Source organism: Sparus aurata, chromosome 1 (genome assembly GCF_900880675.1).
Source record: "Sparus aurata chromosome 1, fSpaAur1.1, whole genome shotgun sequence".
NCBI classification, from domain to species: Eukaryota; Metazoa; Chordata; class Actinopteri; order Spariformes; family Sparidae; genus Sparus; species Sparus aurata.
In genome coordinates this window covers 22,936,596-22,955,958 of record NC_044187.1, presented here as the reverse complement: position 1 = coordinate 22,955,958, position 19,363 = coordinate 22,936,596, and the positions used below count along the sequence as shown (strand labels likewise).

The window sequence follows — 19,363 nt, the reverse complement described above, 5'->3', positions numbered from 1 at the left end:
ATATATCACTTGCAATATCAGATAATACTGACCCAGATTCAAGACGAGTGTTGCAAAGTGCAGAGCTGAAAACCTTGAAAGCAATCCTGCCATCTATTGGACAAATAGCATTACAGCACATTATCAGGCCATAACAGCACAGGTGAACTACATGCAAACTAATGTGCTGTCAGATCGTTTTTATTTTAAAATGTCTAGATAAAAAAAAAAAAAAAAAAAACTGTCATGATAACGGCCACCTCAGGCAGTAGTGACCCTGCTTTAAAGCAATTATGAAAATAGGCATGTGATCGTATGTCCCAGTGGAACTCAGAGCCATGAAATGTTCAAACATTTACACCTGTTGATCAAAACCTTGTGATAGCTTCAGAGCTTTAAAACAAGACCTTGAGTCAAAATTGTGTAACAAATATAGAAATATATGTCAAAATCTTTGTCATGTTTTTGTTTTGTTTTTGTCTTTGTCATCTCAGTAAAATGTGCTGAGATATTCCTATGGTACTCTTCTAACTCATTTACTGATTGTTTCCTCCTCAGATTATTAATAACCCATGCACATGTACATAACTCGAGGTGATGCAAAATATCACCATCCAACTTAAGATTTGTTGTGCACAGTACGATATCTGTGGTCACAAGGAAACATGAAGTTCGACAAATTAGTCATAAAGTTGTAAAAAAAATTACAATATATTTTGCTCTACAACATTATTGTGTGTGTGGCTTCGAAACTGACCATAGAGCAGAATCAGAAACTCTTGAGTGTATCTGCAAATTTCAGCAACTTTCAAAAGGACATAGGATATAATACACACTCATTACACTTTATTAGGTACACCGAGCTAAAGCCAAAGCACCTGTTATAATTCTTGACTGTACTAGTTTTGTGCTGTGATGTTTTCACATGGAGCTGTTACTGAGTATGTCATCATGGTAATGGAATCTTGAGTACTTTGAGTAGCAGATGTGTATGTCTGTCAGATTTTGTCAGATAACGTCAGTCACCTTGATATTTTATTTTGATCCATTGATTAAGGATCATTTATCAGATGCAGATAGTGTCTGTACTCCTTCCTTGTACTGTATATCACATTTTCACAGCACTCCTTTTGACTTGTCATTACAGTAAAAACACAGGTGTTACTAATACGATTACTGAAGGTTCTGTTCTATGTAAACCAGCATGAACAATACCAGGACCATGAAACTGAAGCAGCTAAATGGAATTCATTAATTTAATTTTTTATTTGGACGCCTGTGCTTTTCACACTGTGACATGTCAAAACGTCTTAAATGAGAGACTGCTAGTTCCAAATGATTGTCGAGACCTCTATGTCTTGTAATTAATCCTCACTGACATAATGCGATCCTCAGCCCCTTATTCTAACCAATTTCCTTCTTATATCTTAATTGTTTGACATGTTTACGAGATTATAAAGAAAAAGAAACAAAAATCATGGCAAAGTCTACGAATCACATTTGAGCAATGCGAAAACAGATGTAGCCTACACACAATTGTCTATAATTGTTTAAAGCCTATCACTTTCTTTTTGATCATGCAATGAACTGAGAGTGACAGTTTAGGATAGGTCAGTGCCAGGGCTAGACCTCTAGCCTAGCAGAAGACAATAAGCGAAAGTGAAACTATAAGCAAGCAGCAACCGGGAGAGTCATTCGGTTGGGTCTTCCTCCACCGTGAATATTTGAGGAATACGGTAAGTTTTCATTAGCTAGCCTAAATTCTGACTGTTATTTTTATTTTTGATAGTGGGATGTGTCCGTAGATGTTATATAGATTCACAATAACTAAATAGCAGGTTCGTGGATGTGTCACAGAGGATATTAAGTTACAGGATGTGTGGCAGCTCCGTTTATACTTCAAACGTTGTAAAGAGCTAAAAGTATTGTTTTTAAGAAAATAGAATGTTTGCTTTAATGTGAAAACATCAGTCATTGTGTTATTTATCGTGTATTATTTCAGCCTGCGATCAATCCAGTGGGCATAATTTAAAGTGAAAAATAAAGTTTTTTTTCCGGGAACGATGCAGGGCTGGGCTCTAATGCTCGCTTCCCTGGAGTGAGTCAGCGCTTCGCTCAGCAGGCATGTTAAATATCTCCAGTTTGCCTCAAGTGCTGAATAGAACTGATGATCACAGATCTGGCATTCTGGACATTATAGAAGTTAAAGCGAGGGTCGATAAATTAAGTTGGAAAAACCGTCAGTTCGAGGGTAGATAAGCCCCGCCCCCTGTACCCAGGCCTGTCTCTCACGCGCACCGTCCGAGAACTGCCGAATACCGCCGACCGAGTTCTCACGAGAGGTGGGAAGAAGACTATCACAACATCTAAATACAAGTCGCTACTTCATGTCTCATTTGCCTGTAAGTAAACACCTCGTATTATCATATTGAACGTATACAACCAACATAGCCATTGTTAGCACTGATAGCTGTGAAGCTATTTTTTCTTAGCATTCAGACATTGTTTCGAAAGTGTATTTTGCTGTTGTAAGTTATTGCTGGTTAGCTAGCAGCCGTTGGCTACGGTAAAGTTTTATGTCAAAGACATGTCATAGACGCCTCACTGAGCACTGAAATTGTCAGCTCTGCCCCGTGAACTAATACGAGTCAATGGAGTGAACTTTATAAAGCGCCCTTCTACGAAGTGCTATAAGCTAATGTCTCTCATTTACCCATTCACACACGTACGAATATATTTGGTAAACAGATAGGAACCAAAAACAACGTGTGTAACGTTCTCTAATGATTATAAACGTTAACTACAGTACTCATATGTGTAGTATGGAGGTAGGCACCAAACCACCGTATGTGTTTTTATAATGTTTTTACAGCTACTAATGTATGTAACGCTATCACTGTGATGATAAATGAGAGCTTAGTATGGAATCTCTGTCTATAATCACCAGATCCTGACATGTAAATGTGACATCTGTCTAGCATACTGTCAACTTGGTTAATTTAGTTTAACTTAAATATGGAATCAGAATCAGAAATACTTTATTGATCCCCAAGCGGAAACTGCTTGTGGTACAGCTGCTCCCATTCAAAGCCAAGAATATGCAGAAAAAAAGAAAATAATAATAATGATAAAAACTATATATGATGCATAATTATAAAAGTAGCCTACCGAAACTTTACTTTTTTTTATTATCATGAAATGTTATTGTATACAATATCTTTTATAATGTTCTGTCATGGAGTATATCACCTCACTGCTAAAAGAAAAGAAAGCAGGCTCACTGCCGGTTGCAGTTTCTTATCTTGATTTGCCGACTTTGTTAATTTTTTGTCTCCATTATTGTTATTATTTGTACTTAGACCATCAAAATCACTGTATTTATAAAAAACGATGGATCAAAATCAGTTACATGTAGCCTAAACGTTGCTTTTTGTTCCCACAGATATCACAATTACATGTCAGGATGTAGTTATTATAGACACGATACAATATTTAACAGTCATTTTTCATCACAGTAACAATGTCACATACACAATGTACACACTGTAAAAACATTAGAAAATACATACGTGGGTTTGGTGCCGACCTGTCACCTGTATACTACACATATGAGTAGTTAACGTTTATAATCATCAGAGAACGTTACAAACACTGTTTCCAAAATATATTCATACGTGTGTGAATGGGTAAATGAGAGGCATTAACTTATAGCACTTTGTAAAAGTGCGCTTTATAAAGTTCACTCCATAGACTTGTATTAGTTCACGGGGCAGAGCTGCCACATCCAGTATGGCGGACACACAGACGTATCACAGAATCACATATTTTCCCCACATTTTGAATATGTGTTTTGGTGCATAAAAATAAACACAGTAAGTAGAAAAATGTAAAGAATGATGGACTGGTACTTCAAGTCAATAGCATGAATAGATGAAATGGGGAAATAAAGTCACATAAACTGGGACATCTGTACAGTTTTGTCCAGGAATGTCTTAAGTATTGACCATTGAAAGTGTAGGCTATATGTTCACAGTATACTGCACACAGTTGAGCTCTGTTCCATCAAAATAACTTATCATGTTGCTCATCTTTTGCTTTACAGGCCAGACATTAAGGGCTACGTTTGGACCAACCACATCAAGTGCTGAACTCAACCTTACACCTATTTATTTGTCGTTCTGTATTTATTCCTTGTTTTGCATTATCTCCAAATTGTTTGAATAAACATGTCTGGTCAGTAGAAACAGCTGACAGTCAGATCATGAATTGAAATGCAAAGTCTCTTTTCTTCAAAAAGTGTCTTACTAATGTGCAACAGTCTCAAGCGGTAGGTTAACATATGACTGTTAAGACCAGCACTTGAAGCATTTTCCAGGTGCAGCAAATGAAATGATGCAATTCCTTTTTGTATTGTGCCCCTGCTATGGCACATCAGACTTCATGCACATAAAGCAAACTTGATATGCAACTTGATATGAAAGCAGTACATGTGTATATGAAATGTATCCATCAAAGATGCATATTACATGATTAACATTGGTCTGATCCATGTTGCTATCAGCATCAAGTTAGAATAGAATAGAATATGCCTTTATTGTCACTATACAAATGTACAATGAAATTGTGAATGGCTCTCTCTTCAGGTCAGTAGAAACAAATAGTACAAAGTAAGAAAAGGAAAGTATACCAAATAAAATATATAGTAAAAATATATGCATGTATACAGTAATAAAGGAAAGACAGAATAAAAATATACACTCACCTGTCAGAGTAGTGGAATTATCAGGGCATGGTTCAGTCGCGAGCTGACGCTTCACGGCTGGAAGTTGATGCGTCCCTCTCATAACTATAGGACGCAGAAATAGGATATATCAGCACATTTGTAAAATGTCCAGTACAAATGTATATGAATGAACGTCACATAAATACCATCTAACAACATCTGTCAACAACTACAGTACAAACTGTATTCACAGATATACGCAATCTTCCCATGACTTCCTAAATGTGGGCTTGGCCTCTGACATATGTAGCACACAATAATTAGCCTGCCTTTCACACACAGCTTGTCTGGCTAATGTCCAAACAGCCCAGGGTAGCAGTGCATGTGTGAATGCTGCTATATGGATTAGATCAACAGTACGTGTAAATGTTGGCCTGAATGTAAACTGTAACGTTACATGTAAATAGAGAAGCACTGATCAGGATTTTTGGGGCCAATCAACGATCACCAAAAGCAGTATCTGCCGATCCCGATATTGCCGATCACCGATCACAGTGTCAAATCCATAAATTTTTCTATATTGTTGTCTTGTGTAACTTTCATATATTTAATTAATGATTCTTTTTACACAACATTGACATTATTAAGTATAAAAACTAGGAGATGAGAAAGTATCATGAATTGACCACCGTTTTATTGCAGGCTGAGGCAATGTGCAATATTTCACACTCTAGAGAATCTCTTAGAGACAACTTGGACTCAGCTTACATAGAGTAACTGTAGCTTACTGGGAATGCATGCAGTCAGGGTGGGAATTTTGTCATTTTAGGGGCAAGTCCATTTGGCCTTCACTTTTTTTTCAGGGGCACCAAGGCCACATGACAGGGCACAAAGGCCACTGAGTAAAATGTGTTGATTTACCTTTCAGACTGATACCATAACATCCTAATTTATAATAAGACATGGATTGTGTATTAAAACATTTTTTAATACCAAAATCAAGTTAAAGTTGCATTAGAAAGTAGTTTTTGTTAAGTAGGATTAGGGTGAGGTGATTGTTGTGACACCACACTGAATATTAGTGTTATTGAATATTTCTCCCAATAGAAATTCCCCAAAATTATGGCAAAGCACATTTTTTCTAAACAAAAACATTGTAGAATAACCCGCAGGAGACCATTGATGTGTGGAGTGATTTTGGTGACACTACACTCTGAATGAAGTTATTGAATTTTTTGTAGTTTCTCTTTTCGGTGTTGCACTTTGTAGACGGTGGGTAGAGCTGAGGACTAGTGACCGGAAGGTCGCTGGTTTGAATCCCTGGCTCCCCAGGGCGGGACTGAGTTACAAGCCGAAGCATCCTTGAGCAAGATGCTGAACCCCAACCCTGCTCCTGATGTGCAGTTGGCACCTTCATGGCAGCCACTGCCATCAGTAAGGGCCCTGCGATGAGCTGGCGACTCATCCAGGGAGTACCCTGGCCTTCGCCCATAGAGTCACTGGATTTGGCCCCAGTACCCCCGCTCCACCTTGAAAAAAGGTGGTATAAAAGCGGTAACATCATCCGCGACCCGCATGGATAAAGCGGAAGAAAAAACGAAACAAAACGAAACTTTGTAGACGGTCCCTGCGCCCTCGTCTCACAGCCGGCTGACCATACAGACCAGAGTTAATGTCCAGACACTCGTTTTGATGAAAATACGGTTGTAGCTCGTTGTCTATCGTAGTACGGTAGGAAAGAGCCGTCGTTTGTGTTTTAACAAGGTTGCACTTATGAGTTATTGATCCGGGAAGTTCGAATCTGTGAATATATTTCCAACTTTACCGGACTAAATCCTACCACATAAGTCAGTTACGTATCATCGTTACGCTGCGCTCGCTCGCTGTGCTGTAAGTTTCGTCCTTCTGTTTTGAGACGTTGCTGCTGTTTGAGAGGCTTTCACGTGAGATCATCGTGATGATGAGACTCCACCTGCGCGAACCGCGGACTCAATGAAGTTACTGTGAGTGACTACTGTGCACTCAGGTGGCTGTAATTAAAGGCAAGCTCGCTACGCTGACTGGGCCAGGGGCACAGAGGCCACTGTGGCGCGGGGCAACGGCGGCCATGAAATTTCCTCCCTGCATGCAGTTAATGCACTGTCTTTATACTTAAACGTCATCTGATCGGCCTGATGTGATCTATTTTGAGAACTCCGATCAAAACCGATAGGGGCATTATCGGCCGATTGCGATCGGTTGCCGATCGATCGGTGCATCTCTACATGTAAATATGTTTCATATGACAGTAGTCTAACTTAGCTAGCCTGCTAATGTTAGCTACAAGCTTATGATAGTAATCATGAGCTAATACATCAGCAACAGCAACATAAGAAGCTAACTTTAGCTACGCTGACTACAAAATGCAGACTAATAATACGTTTGCCCCAACCAAAACAAACCAGCTCATTACCTGTTCGCTGCAGCAGTGGTTCCCCGGTCCCTCGCGGGAGGGAGGCTGTTTTCTGGGGAAAAGTCTACTGAAGTCTCGATCCGGAGGGCTGACCATCATAGTGATTTAATTTACAACAAACACTTGGTGAGTTAAAGTTGTTGCCGATGACAGACCCTGTTTTTTTGGCAAAAATGTGACGAAGAGTTGGTAGGACAGGCGGGAGGACAGACACTTCTCCACGTATAACTGTGGTATTTTTTTCCTCATATAAGCTGCCAAAGACAGTTACAGTTACTACGTTACTTTTATTTGGTCATGTAACGTTGCTTTGTGGGTCGTTTCTCTTTATTTTGTTGAGTGAGGGACCTTTGCAGTTTTCAGACTGTCCGATCATCACGCCCTCGATATGTGCTTATCCATTCACACTGGTTCAGTTCGCCAATACTGCGCCTCTGATACTACTTCCACAGGCGGATCAGTGCCGGAGCGAAACCTTACCCCTCTCCGCTTCCAAGACATTCACACAGAGGTGGAAGCAGAGAATTGGCGCAGGATCCCGGCATCCAAACGACAGTGTGAATGGGGCTAGAGACACAGCTAACATGGCATCCGTTTTAGACTCCATCAGTTGTCGCCATCATTGAACGGCCACTCCAGTGTTGACTCTAATTTCACCTATTGAGCTATCCAACTTGTTATTGTAGCCTTTCAAGTTCACTCTTTCTTTTCTTGCTCTGGTTGCCAGGTCACGCTTCTGACAGCTGGTAATGAAAAGCGTGGCTGTACTTTCTTTGCCATTCTTGTCCATAAACAACTCCAGCGTTGCCGTGTGTAGACTCCGGTGATGTGGAATGAGTGATGGGTGTGATGAGTCAGCACACAGGCTAGTCCATTTTTCTCTACCCTAGAAAACACTACGCCAACAGCCACTTGCACATCAGAAAAACAAATGCATGTGGTTAAGGAATGTTTCTGGCCCCTCCCACTCACAGAATGAGGTGACTACCTGCTTGTAGTGCAGACACAAGAAAATGAGTGGTCAGACTAGCGAACCCTAGTGCGAGGAAACTGACAAAGATGAAGAAATTGAGCCGAAAAAAAGGTTATACCACCTTGGTTATTTGGAAATAGTTCGGGTACCTGAAGTCGGACAAAAAACAGACAGGCATTAGGTGCAAAATGTGTCAGCAGCCACCACCCTCTTCCATCATCTCAAAAGGAACCGACCCAAACAGAATTATGTACTATACCGCTAAAGATATGATGCCTATAAGCAGAGTTTAAAACCAGGATTTCAAGAAGCTAATGACAGGCATGGATGCTAAGTACACTCTGCCAAACATCAGTCCCTCAGCTGGACGCAGAGTGGAGGAAGGTGCAGGAGCAGCTCAGAGATGATGTGGTCTGGTCGCATGTCAGAATCACATCAGGTCTTACTGAACAGGAGGCTGATGTAGCTGAACTGAACAACTACCTGCAAGCTCAAGAATGTGCAATATTCACAGAATACAGTAGCATAATCATCCTCAACATTTAACTTTTTATTAGTTTCTTTAATCAATGTTCAGTATACTCCCTCTAAAATGTTTGAGACATGTTTGAAGCAAGCAGTTTGTTGTGTTTAACATAAAGCCATTTGGTTCTGCTGAATGTTTGTCATCTAGTATCTGATAATAAATCATTGTTTTTTTTTAACCATAATTAACCTTCTGTTTTGTTTTGGATTTTGTCCTAAGGAGAATACTCTTAAAACTTTCAATTCAACATTATTATTATTGTTAAAATATACTGTATATCGTGATAATTATCGACATTAATCAGTATAAAAAAACACATCATGATAATAGTTTTGGCCATATTGCCCAGCCCTACATACAATACCTTTGAGCCACTAAAATTGATTGGATGAAGATTTTACAGCCCTATCGCTACCAGAGATGATGGATTGTTTTCCTTTTTTTCAAAATCATTTTATATTTTAATTGCTGTTTGGATGTTAAGAGACTGTATGAAATACAATGCAAAATGTTTCTGAACAGCATTACCAACCCCAGCTTTAACTCTGGTATCAACAAAGCCATATACAGTGCTGGGCATGTTACTTTTGAAAAGTAATTAGTTATAGTTACTTGTTACTTTTCCCAAAAAGTAACTGAGTTAGTAACTGAGTTACTCCACTGTAAAAGTAACTAGTTACTAGGGAAAGTAGCTATTGCATTACTTTTTTGTTTTGTTTTGTGAAGCTGGAGCAGAAAAATCCAGCTTTAGCTGCTTGGACGGCATGGCTCTGTGTTCTTCTTTATTAGCGGAGCTCACGTTAGCCACACCTGGCCTGCTATCATCATCAACAGTGTCAACAACGGTGTTTTTGGCCACTAGTTTTGTGTGGTGCCTCTGCACCTCTGGCCACAAAAATACCAATCGTGCCCATAGTGCACTTGACTTTGATTCCTTTGCACCCTGAAGTTCCGTGCACAGAAATAAATCCTCAGTGAGTGTTTGTGTTTGTTACATTTGAACCTATCACTTCATTAACAGTTGTTAATTTAACTTACATTGCAGGTAAATGAACATGGCCTCCATTGGTATCTTTATCTTCACTGTCATCTACATCACTGTAGTGAATGCCGGTAAGTTCTGCCTCATCTGAGAATATGAATTATGTAATTCTGCCTGCTACTGATGTAACGTCCCAACCCCTTTAAAAAACACATTTTTCCTCTACAGGCCTTGTAGATGTGAAGTGCAAGACTGAAAACATGGGACAGTATGGCCAGCAGTCACTGCTGGATTGTGCTATCGAAACTTCTCAAGAGGCAACAGGCGCGGTATTCCGGACAGTCAGTTGGAAGAAAGAGGGAATTGACGAGCCCTTACTGCTTTTTCACAAAGGGGAAACTATAAAACAGCCAGGTTACTCGTTTGCTGAACCATCCTGGAACAACAGGAACATGAATGTATCACTGCACATCACCAACACTACTGTGGAGGATCAGGGAGTTTATACATGTACGGTGATGACAGACAGTGGTAGTGATACCAGCAAGACCACCCTTAAAGTCACAGGTGAGAGCTTCAGCCATGTTTAACAACTATGTGGCACAGAGAGACAGAAATCTTTAGTCTTCAAAGCTAATCTCTACAAATCACCTCATAGCTAAGCCACGATTAAAGTCTTCCCTGTTTCTGTTAACATATTATATGCTCTAGTTACACAGAGAAAAATGTTCTTGTTGAAAGATTTAATTGTGGCCTTGATGGAATGAAGACTGTTTAGAGATCAGGGGACATTCCTCCACTAGCAGATTGGTATTTTCCATGAAACAGATCCAGCTGTCTCTCTCTGTTGGACGCTTTCTGTTTCATTGTGACAAATAATCAAAATCAAAAATACCTTCTGTAGGCACTTTCTTCATTATTTGCATTTCCTTCCACATACTGTACTCCAAAGAACGAGTCAAATATTGTAGACAGTGATAATTTTGCAATACTTTCTTGGTGTCATTTAATTGACGTCGTGGTGCAATGTTCAGCTTTATGATCATGTTCGCTTTCTCTTCACAGCCAAATACAGCAAACCTACCATAATCTCCGAACCTGAGAAGATAAGTCAAAGTACAGGTGGTACCCTGGTTTGTAACTCTGTTGGTGGCTACCCGAAAGGTCAGATTCGCTGGTTTGGTGAGCTCAACGAGGATTGGACAGGGAGCTCTGACATGGAGGTGAAGGAGACAAAAAGTGGTCTGTTTGAACTCTCAAGCAAGCTGACTCTGCTGCGAGGGTCCACTTACTCCAAGTACACATGTGCAGTGTTCAACACCAGTGGAGGCAAAGAGGATGAGGCCACATTTGAAGTACCAGACGGACAAGACACATCAGGCCACTCAGGTATTCAGGTGTTCTTTAATGCCTTTTGGCTCAATCCTGCATCACACACTGAATTGTCATGTAGGAATGTCCACCACAGTTACATATGAGCTCATCCTTCCCCTTGAACTCTGACGCAGCACGGATGTCACGATTGTTAGATAAACACACCTTCATTTAGGAAGAGGAGCTTGAACCACATGCCAGCTGTAGTGCTTTTTCTGTTCTTGTTGTTGGCTTTGGAGTTTAAAGAGGTATGCATTTTCCAATGAGTGAAAACTAAGGTAGAAATGGAAACAAGTAGAGAAGCGGAAAAAAAGAGAAAGCCCTCAGTTCCTGTAGCCTAATATCCATTATTTCTACCATTTAGCATGATGGCTACTTTTTTTGGCTTCTACCTCTTTGTCAGTGCTATTTACAACTTTTAATCAGAAATATTATCTATTAAAAATGCTGTTTTGGTTTTGTTTAAGTGAAACTCGCGCCAAAAAGCAACCAAGGTTTTATGTACGATTGAATATGAATCAAACCTTCATGTAAAAGCATAATTACGACGAAAGAGGCACTTTTAAGATTTACCGTAGTTTCATTTTTGGGAAAGCTAATTTTCAATGGGGTGCAGGGGCAGTTTTCCGCTAGCATCAAAATAGCTATTTTAAGAAGGCTCGACACAACATGTATCAGACAGAAAGTATCGATCCCACAGTGCAACCTAACAGGCAGGAGAGTAATGGTGAATCGCTCCTCAAACCTGCCTGTTAGGTCGCACTCGGGGATCGACACTTTTTGTCTGCCGTGGCGGCGGCGCGCCAGAGATGCAGCTACTAATGTGAGTTGTCCAAAAACTTTCTTTTTAGTACACTCTGCGTACACAAACAATGTTCTCAATGCTCGTGTTCATGTGTAGAGACCCTGGTGATACTATGAGCAAAGTTTCATGTTGTGTCGAGCCTTCTTAGTGTTTTAAAAATAGCGATGTTGATGCAATCGTAAAAGTGCCCCTGCAATCCATTGAAAATTAGCTTGCCCAAAAACGAAACTACGGTAAATCTTAAAAGTGCCTCTTTCGTCATAATTATGCTTTTACACGAAGGTTTGACTCATATTCAATCGCAAATAAAGCCTTGCTTACTTTTTGGCGAGAGTTTCACTAGAATACACAGTCCAGTGACTTCATGTTTCCATTTTTGAATGGTGAACACAGACTATCGCTACCTAGTTGTATGGAGAGGAATTTCCTCTCACACAGGCGCAGAACATATATGTATAATAGACGTTAGCAGGCCAACGGCTGTAGTCTTCATGGCGTGTTTAAGTGCAGCTTTTTGGCGGAGACACAGGCAACATGAGGTGATTCAACAATCAGCCCTCATCGACACTAGTTCTTTGAAGTCGATTTAATGCATCCGAGCCATAAAGTCTTCAGGAGCCTGTTGGTCTTCAAAAGAAAAAAAAACATCATGAAAGATTTAACTGACCTAGTAAATATTGAACCACAAAAAAAAGCTGGAGCCTTATGTAAATACATTCCAGAAAAGATGGAAGTTTTGCTCCCCCACATCACTACATTGTGTGTTGGTTTTATCTGAAGGCAGCCATGTCGTGTGCTGAAGTTGTTTTGATACATGTCTTTAAAGCTGATCTGACTTAAACACTTCAAAACAACAAAGCTCTGCACAAAGAAAAAAGATTACGCATGAATGGAAATACAGCTATTGATTGACTATTTATTCTCAATGAAGGAGAAAATCATAAACAGGCTTCCATTAGGCATTTGTTTACTTTCTCTACAAGGCTGGTGTTTCACTCAGGGCTGATGTCCAAATGCAGACCCCAGCAGTCGAAAAGAAAAAGTGAATGTAGACAACTAACAGTTTTACAGTGGCGATTTCCATAAAGTGCTTACATATCTCATTACAAACGTAACAAACACTTCTTTCGTCTTCTTGTTCATGACCTGAAGGATTAGAGCATTACATTTTTGTTATTAATTCATTCAGGTGGGGAACCAGGAAAGCCGACTGTTCAAGTCACCACAATAGTTGCCGCTTCGTTGGTCATTGGATCTTTGATCGTAGGACTGCTGGGAGTGATCCTTTACAAAATGCGATCTAGACGTGAGTATCCACACAGGGCCTCATTTGGTTTTTGGTCTAAATGTATTTCTTGGATGCACTGCTACTATCCTTCGTGGTCTCACATATCCCAAGATTCTTTGCGCGCCTGAAAAAGAAGAAAGAAAGAGAGAAAATGGCGACATCGCGTGGCGTACATAGTGACGTAAGGGTAAAACATCTGGTGACACAACCAGAAAATGCTCCAAAGGCTAGACTGTCCCATTTAACAACGGTTGACACGGTTAACAAGGTCTCTCTGACTCGCCTTCGAAGACCTCAAAGGCCGGATCCTTCGAAGGATGCAGACCCTGAATTAAGACACAGCAAGTGTCTCTCCGGCCCATCAGCCCCTCTCCTGTTTCTAGTGTTTTTCTGTTTATTTCCCTCACCTGTGTTGCTCCACCTCTCTCCACCTGCACCTCATCCCCTTGTTTGTTGTGTGTGTGTATAGTCTGTGTCCTTCCTCCTGTCTTTGTCAGTTTGTCCTGTGTTCACCTATGGTTCACCTGCATCACCCACTTGTGTTCCTCAACCCATTCCCATGTCTTCCAGTGTTGCCTTATCTTATTCCATGTTTTTTTATCCCTTTTTACTTTGTTCTTTAAAGTTGTTACTTTGTTTTGGCTTAAACTAACTCACCACAGATAATGTCTTATCGTGTTCCAAGCCTGTTTAAGTGAAACCCTCGCCAAAAGGCAACCTAGAGTCTTTTTGTGAATGTAGTCAATTGTTCGTTTAAAAGCATAAATACGACGAATGCTCCACTTTTAAGATTGACCGTATTTTCGTTTTTGGGTCAAAATAATTTTCAATGGGGTGCTAGGGGAAAATACTATGATAGCATCAAAATCGCTATTTTTAAAACACTAAGAAGGCTCGACACAACATGAAACTTTGCTCGTAGTATCAGCAGGGTCTCTACACATGAACTCGAGCACTGAGAACGTTGTTTGTGTACACAGAGTTTGCTAAAAAGAAAGTTTTTGAACAACTCATTTTACCAGTTGCTTTTCCCCTCGCTGCCGTCTTGCCGAGAATCTCCAAATGCGACGAAACATGGAGGAGAGTTAAGGTGGAACGCTCCTAAAGCTTAGTTCCATATAAATGCACAGATAATTTGTTGTTTTGTCGTTAGCGAAAAACAATATTGACCTTGAAGTTGAAAAAAGAGCCACATATAAGAAACAATACTGAAATCAAAAGCCGGAAAAGTCACGTGAGATCTCGCGTGGATAGTTGTTGCTGGAAGACAGTAGACAGTAGACAGTAGAAGATAAGGTCAATCTTAAAAGTGGTGCTTTTGTTGCGATTATGCTTTTAAATGAACGTTTGACTAGGGTACATCTCTCTATAAAAGCAAGGAATCTCTGTCTGTCTGTCTGTGTCTGTGTGTGTGTATTCCTCAAATATCTCTGCGGATCAGGATCAGACTGACCTGAGACTTACAACATGGCTGCTGCGTGGTTCAAGGGTGTGCAACCTCCCACTTTTCTATAGGAATACATATTCCCTACGGGCAATGCACTAGTTCATAAAAAGACCCTAGGTTGCATTTTGGCGAGAGTTTCACTTTAAGCACGTACTCCTCCAGCTTTGTTTTGAACTTTGTCCATATATTCAGTTGGAGTGTATGTTGATCACTGACCAAAATCTTCTGCAATATCCTTGCACCAACTTGTCACTGGGGATCTTCCTCTGCTTGCAGGTCATGAACTTGCTTAGTTTAGTGATGGTTTTACACCCGTGGACTGTAACACACAATAAAATCTTGATGTGTTCCAGGAGACCATCGGGAAGTCCGTGCATTTGAGTCAGACGCCGAGGAAGGTAAGCCTGAAATACAGCATTGTTACTCACTGTGCCCAAATAATAAAACTTGTTTTACTACTGTTTCTAAAATGACATGTATGAGGATTTACTCAGACTCTGATATTAAACCTTTTGCAGGAGGTGGTCGGGAGGTGGATAAAGAATACCAAGACACCCTGGCCTGAGGTGATTTTAATGTTCCCAGTAACTAGTTGAAAAGATTAGTTTCAATACATCAATTCAATATGTGTCTGTTGGCAGTGTTGGGACCCACAGATGAAGTCATCCATTGTGGATTTTTAAATGGACTCTGAACTGAACTACATTCCCCAGTATTCCCTAGTCTTCACACCTTGGTGCCATTTCAGCTTTGAGCTGCTATTGGTCACACACATTACTACACAATCCAAGGAACACACCGCAAGTTTGAACCAAGCTGCTATCCTTGCAATGGATAGATGAAATCAGTTTGCTCCGTCGTTTCATTGGACCTTGCACAGCAAGAATGGCATTATTCAGCATTGGGATTACAACCTTCTCCTGCTTGGCTCATCAGCTAAGGAACCACCAGCACCTTTTCTTCAAAGACTGGTAACGTTGAACTGAACCTAGATAACACACAGCATAGCATAATAGCTAAGCACAGGACTGTTTAGCTCTGGTGACGTTATGCACATGTGTTCAATGTGTTTTATGTGTTTATTCAATGTTTGGGTGTTATGGTGATCTCAGGTCAGGCTTTCAGGGCAAGATTGCACCAGGCTTAGAAAATAATCCTACCTTCAAGTCTTTGTTTGTGAATAACCTGCACACATGTGTACGCACTCATGTTATAATTAGGACGTGTCAAGAAAACCACTCAATGAATGAAATAAGGGAGATGACACAGGTGATTTGGGAATCCATTGGTATGACACCTGAGCCTGCCTGCTCAAACACAATGTTCCAGAAATCTCCTTCCTCAAAACAACACCCTCTCAACAGACCATAGGGGGTGGCAAAAGGATGCATAGTGACACTAAGCATAGCCTGCATGTCTACCATCTGCGTCATTCAGCTACTCAGAGCGTTACTGCCCTGAGCCACAGTTTAAGCAAAACCTAAACTCCAGGGGCCCCAGAGTTTGCTTCTGGTAACCAACAACTCAATCCATCCCTGTACTGACAGTAAGTAATAAGTAACTTGCTTTTCTTACAGTTACAACAGGCAACCTTGGATTTGTTACAGCAGCAACTCAACACATTAAAATAACAAGACACTTAATCTTGAGATTCTCTGTCCAGCTGTCTCCGTCAGTGGCTTTTTTTAGAGGTGATGTATTGGCTGGATTCTATGTTTTCTTTGTCTTGATGAGGTCATTTGATAACACAGTATCACTACACAAGATCTGATGAAAGTTGTGCAGTACCAAGTTTTGGTAACATGAGCTTTAAAACCGATTAATGCTCAGTAATGATTATGTGCTTGATACAAACCAGCACTTTCTTTTTTTAAGAGGCTTTGTGGAACTTTGTGGAACTGCTATTGTATTTATTTATTCTTAATACTGTGTATATAGTGTTTTTTTTTTTTTTTAATTGTTGCTATATTTGGCCTATTTGATTGTATTTGAATGCAACTTCTGCTAAGATTACCTTATTTCCCTTCGAGGATTAATAAATCTGTCTATCTGACGAGGCTTTTAGGAATGTGCATGAAGGCACCTTCCAGACTGTTGGAGACACTAAACACTAGACGCTATATTAAACAAAAAATCTACATCTACAGGTTTGTATAGGCAACCGAGAGAGATTGAAGATGCATGTTTCACGCCAAGTTATTTTAATATCATTGTATAAAATATATCACTTACGATATCAGATCATGTTGAGCCAGAATTAAGATGAATGTTGCTGAATAGAGAACTTGCAAACCTCAAATATTGTAGATGTCAGTCCTTACATGTATTGGACAAATAGCATTAGAGCATGTTGTCAGGTTGCAGCAGCAAAGGTGAACTGCATGAAAAATAGTTACGCTTACGTGGGTGTTCGCTCGTTCGCTCCATCGCTCAAAGTTAAACCAGACCGCTCCGCTCAAAGACCGCTCTCCGCTCACCTAAAATTTCATTCAGCTCCGGTGAAATCGCTCCACGCTCGCTCAAATTTAAAAGAGGGAGCAATTCCTGACGTTGCACCTATATGACCATCTCTTAACAAATGACCTCCTTGAAGGCACACGTGAGACTGTGTGGACTTGTGCATCCCCTAGACTCGTGGAGAGCGGTATCGGAGCGGAACTGGAGCAAAACGGAACCATCGCTCTGGCCTTTGGATTAAAACCTGCTGTGCGCTCCGACTATATTTCGCACGCTCCGCTCCCCTCACATGCCCTGGTTTGCAGGAGGTTGTTTATCTTTATTTTCAGCCAAGACCAGACCTTCTGACTGTCTGTAGATGCTCAGAACATTTTTCTTTTTAAGACCACATTTTGGAAGTCCGTGAAATGTTTAATTTCTTATTTTATTGCAGAATTATTGTAATATATACTGTAAGATGTCCCCAGCTTGTGTGTTCAATCCTAATGTTTTTATTGTTTGTGTTTTTGTTTGGTTTGAGTTGTTGTGTGTCACGGAATAATGTAAATACTCTCATAAAAACGTTCCATGGACTCCTTTTGCTCCAGCAAGTTCATGCTTGTTTGTGTCTATTGTCCAGAGTAAAATTAACCACCAAAGAACTCAATAAAATGTATTTTGTATTTCATTACATATAGTTAAATTTAAAACAACACAAAATAGACACGGTTACTCACACATAGTAAAGGGGGGTTATCACTTTATCAAGGGTCTTCACATGTTGCATGTATTTTACCATTATTTTTTCAATTGGTCAGTTCAACAGCCATAAAGATTAATTATATTTTGTTGAATGTCTTTACATGTTAAACCAGTAACGGCCAGGAAACCCAGTGTACAATCTGTTAAAGACTAGAGATAAAGTATACAACAGGAAACACAGTTTCATCAGTTCCATTAAAGGTGCACTGCATAGTTTTCTGGAAGAAATTTTAATCAGAATAGAAATATATTTATTGACAGATTTCTTTTTTTCCCAAACAAACTAAACAAACTCCTCGTTTTCATGACTGAATAAAGAAACAGTAACCTTGAAGGACAACATAATTTCATACTGTTTTACTTTGTTTATATTTGATGGAACCTGCCATCTCTCTATCTTCAAACAGTGTACCGGGGACCTTATTTTTGATCTGAGAACAGTTTGTTAAAAAATAATATTTAACTTAAATGTGTTGTTTAGCCTTTTATTTTTATCCATCAAGATATTTTCATGAAACCATTCCAACATCATGATACTGTAGCCCAGCTGAGTTCATATGTCTATGAGTCGTAAGCAGTATGCCATCTGTGTGGGTATATGTGAGAAACAAACACAGCGTGCAGCCAGCGCTGCAAGATGATGCCACTGTTGGTCTGTACTGTTGCTCTGTCTTTCTACCAATGCAGGTATGATCGTTTACTTTGAAACTGCACAACAGTTTCAGGTGCTACTTCCAGAAACACTGTTATCCATTTAAATTTCACCAGTCACAGGGCTTGTAATGGGTAATGGTAGTACACGTCTGGACACGACAACAACGTCATTCCCTCCTGCTTCAGGCGGAAAACAGGAGGTTTGACGTGATGATTTCCAAAGTAAATGTTCAACTTCATGTTCAGATGTATTTACTGGTCTTAGATGTGACCACTGATACTCCTGTCTATAACACATTACTGCCTTTAGACCTTCAATTTTGAGATGATGTGTGTAAATGCTCATCTTGTTCCTGATCAGCTGATTTGATAACAGAACAATGTGCCACTCAAGATCTTACAGTGGTTCTTATTCTGTTGTTAGAATGATTCAATTAATGCTACTTCTTCTTCTTCAGTTTCTTTTCTTTGAAAATTGTTTCCTCCTTGCATCAACATGCCATGTGACATAAATGCTTAGTAATGAAGTCCCTGACTCTGGGTTAGGGGTCTAATCACTTTAACTGTCATTCGTTATCAGGCAGACCTTATCATATCAGTAAATGAAATTTATCACGTGCAATATCAGATAATGATGACACAGATTCAAGATGAGTCAGTGCAGAGCCTGAAAGCCTTGAATGGAAGGCAATCCTGCCATCTATTGGACAAGAAGCATTACAGCATGTTTTTCTGGCCATAACAGCACAGATGAACTACATGGATACTAATGTGCTGTAAGGTTGTTTTTATTTTAAAATGTCTAGATCTTAAAAAGCTGTCATGATAATTGCCACCTCATCAGTAGTGACCCTGCCTTAAAGCAAATATGAACATGGGTATAGGGCAGGTATATACACTCATTCCACTTTATTAGGTACACCGAGCTAAAGCGAATGCACCTGTTATAATTCTTGACTGCA

At 40.0% G+C, this 19,363-nt stretch overlaps 1 protein-coding gene across 1 annotated transcript; it reads left to right on the top strand.

Annotated features, from left to right (window-relative positions):
• The first annotated feature begins 1,641 nt into the window (after positions 1-1,641).
• LOC115589480 (leucine-rich repeats and immunoglobulin-like domains protein 3) lies at positions 1,642-17,578 on the top strand. The gene is made up of 7 exons (XM_030430389.1): positions 1,642-1,715; positions 9,699-9,766; positions 9,864-10,202; positions 10,701-11,024; positions 13,004-13,120; positions 14,903-14,947; positions 15,068-17,578. Exons 2-7 carry the CDS (start codon positions 9,703-9,705, stop codon positions 15,112-15,114), a joined length of 936 nt encoding a protein of 311 aa, XP_030286249.1. The 5' UTR covers positions 1,642-1,715; positions 9,699-9,702; the 3' UTR covers positions 15,115-17,578.
• Positions 17,579-19,363: the final 1,785 nt, after the last annotated feature.

Bases quoted from the DNA above. Each gene is read 5' to 3' on its own strand.
- LOC115589480 (XM_030430389.1), top strand. From the start codon at position 9,703: ATGAACATGGCCTCCATTGGTATCTTTATCTTCACTGTCATCTACATC. The intron at 9,767-9,863 runs GTAAGTTCTGCC...TTTCCTCTACAG, and splicing joins CATCACTGTAGTGAATGCCG to GCCTTGTAGATGTGAAGTGC. The intron at 11,025-13,003 runs GTATTCAGGTGT...TAATTCATTCAG, and splicing joins AGACACATCAGGCCACTCAG to GTGGGGAACCAGGAAAGCCG.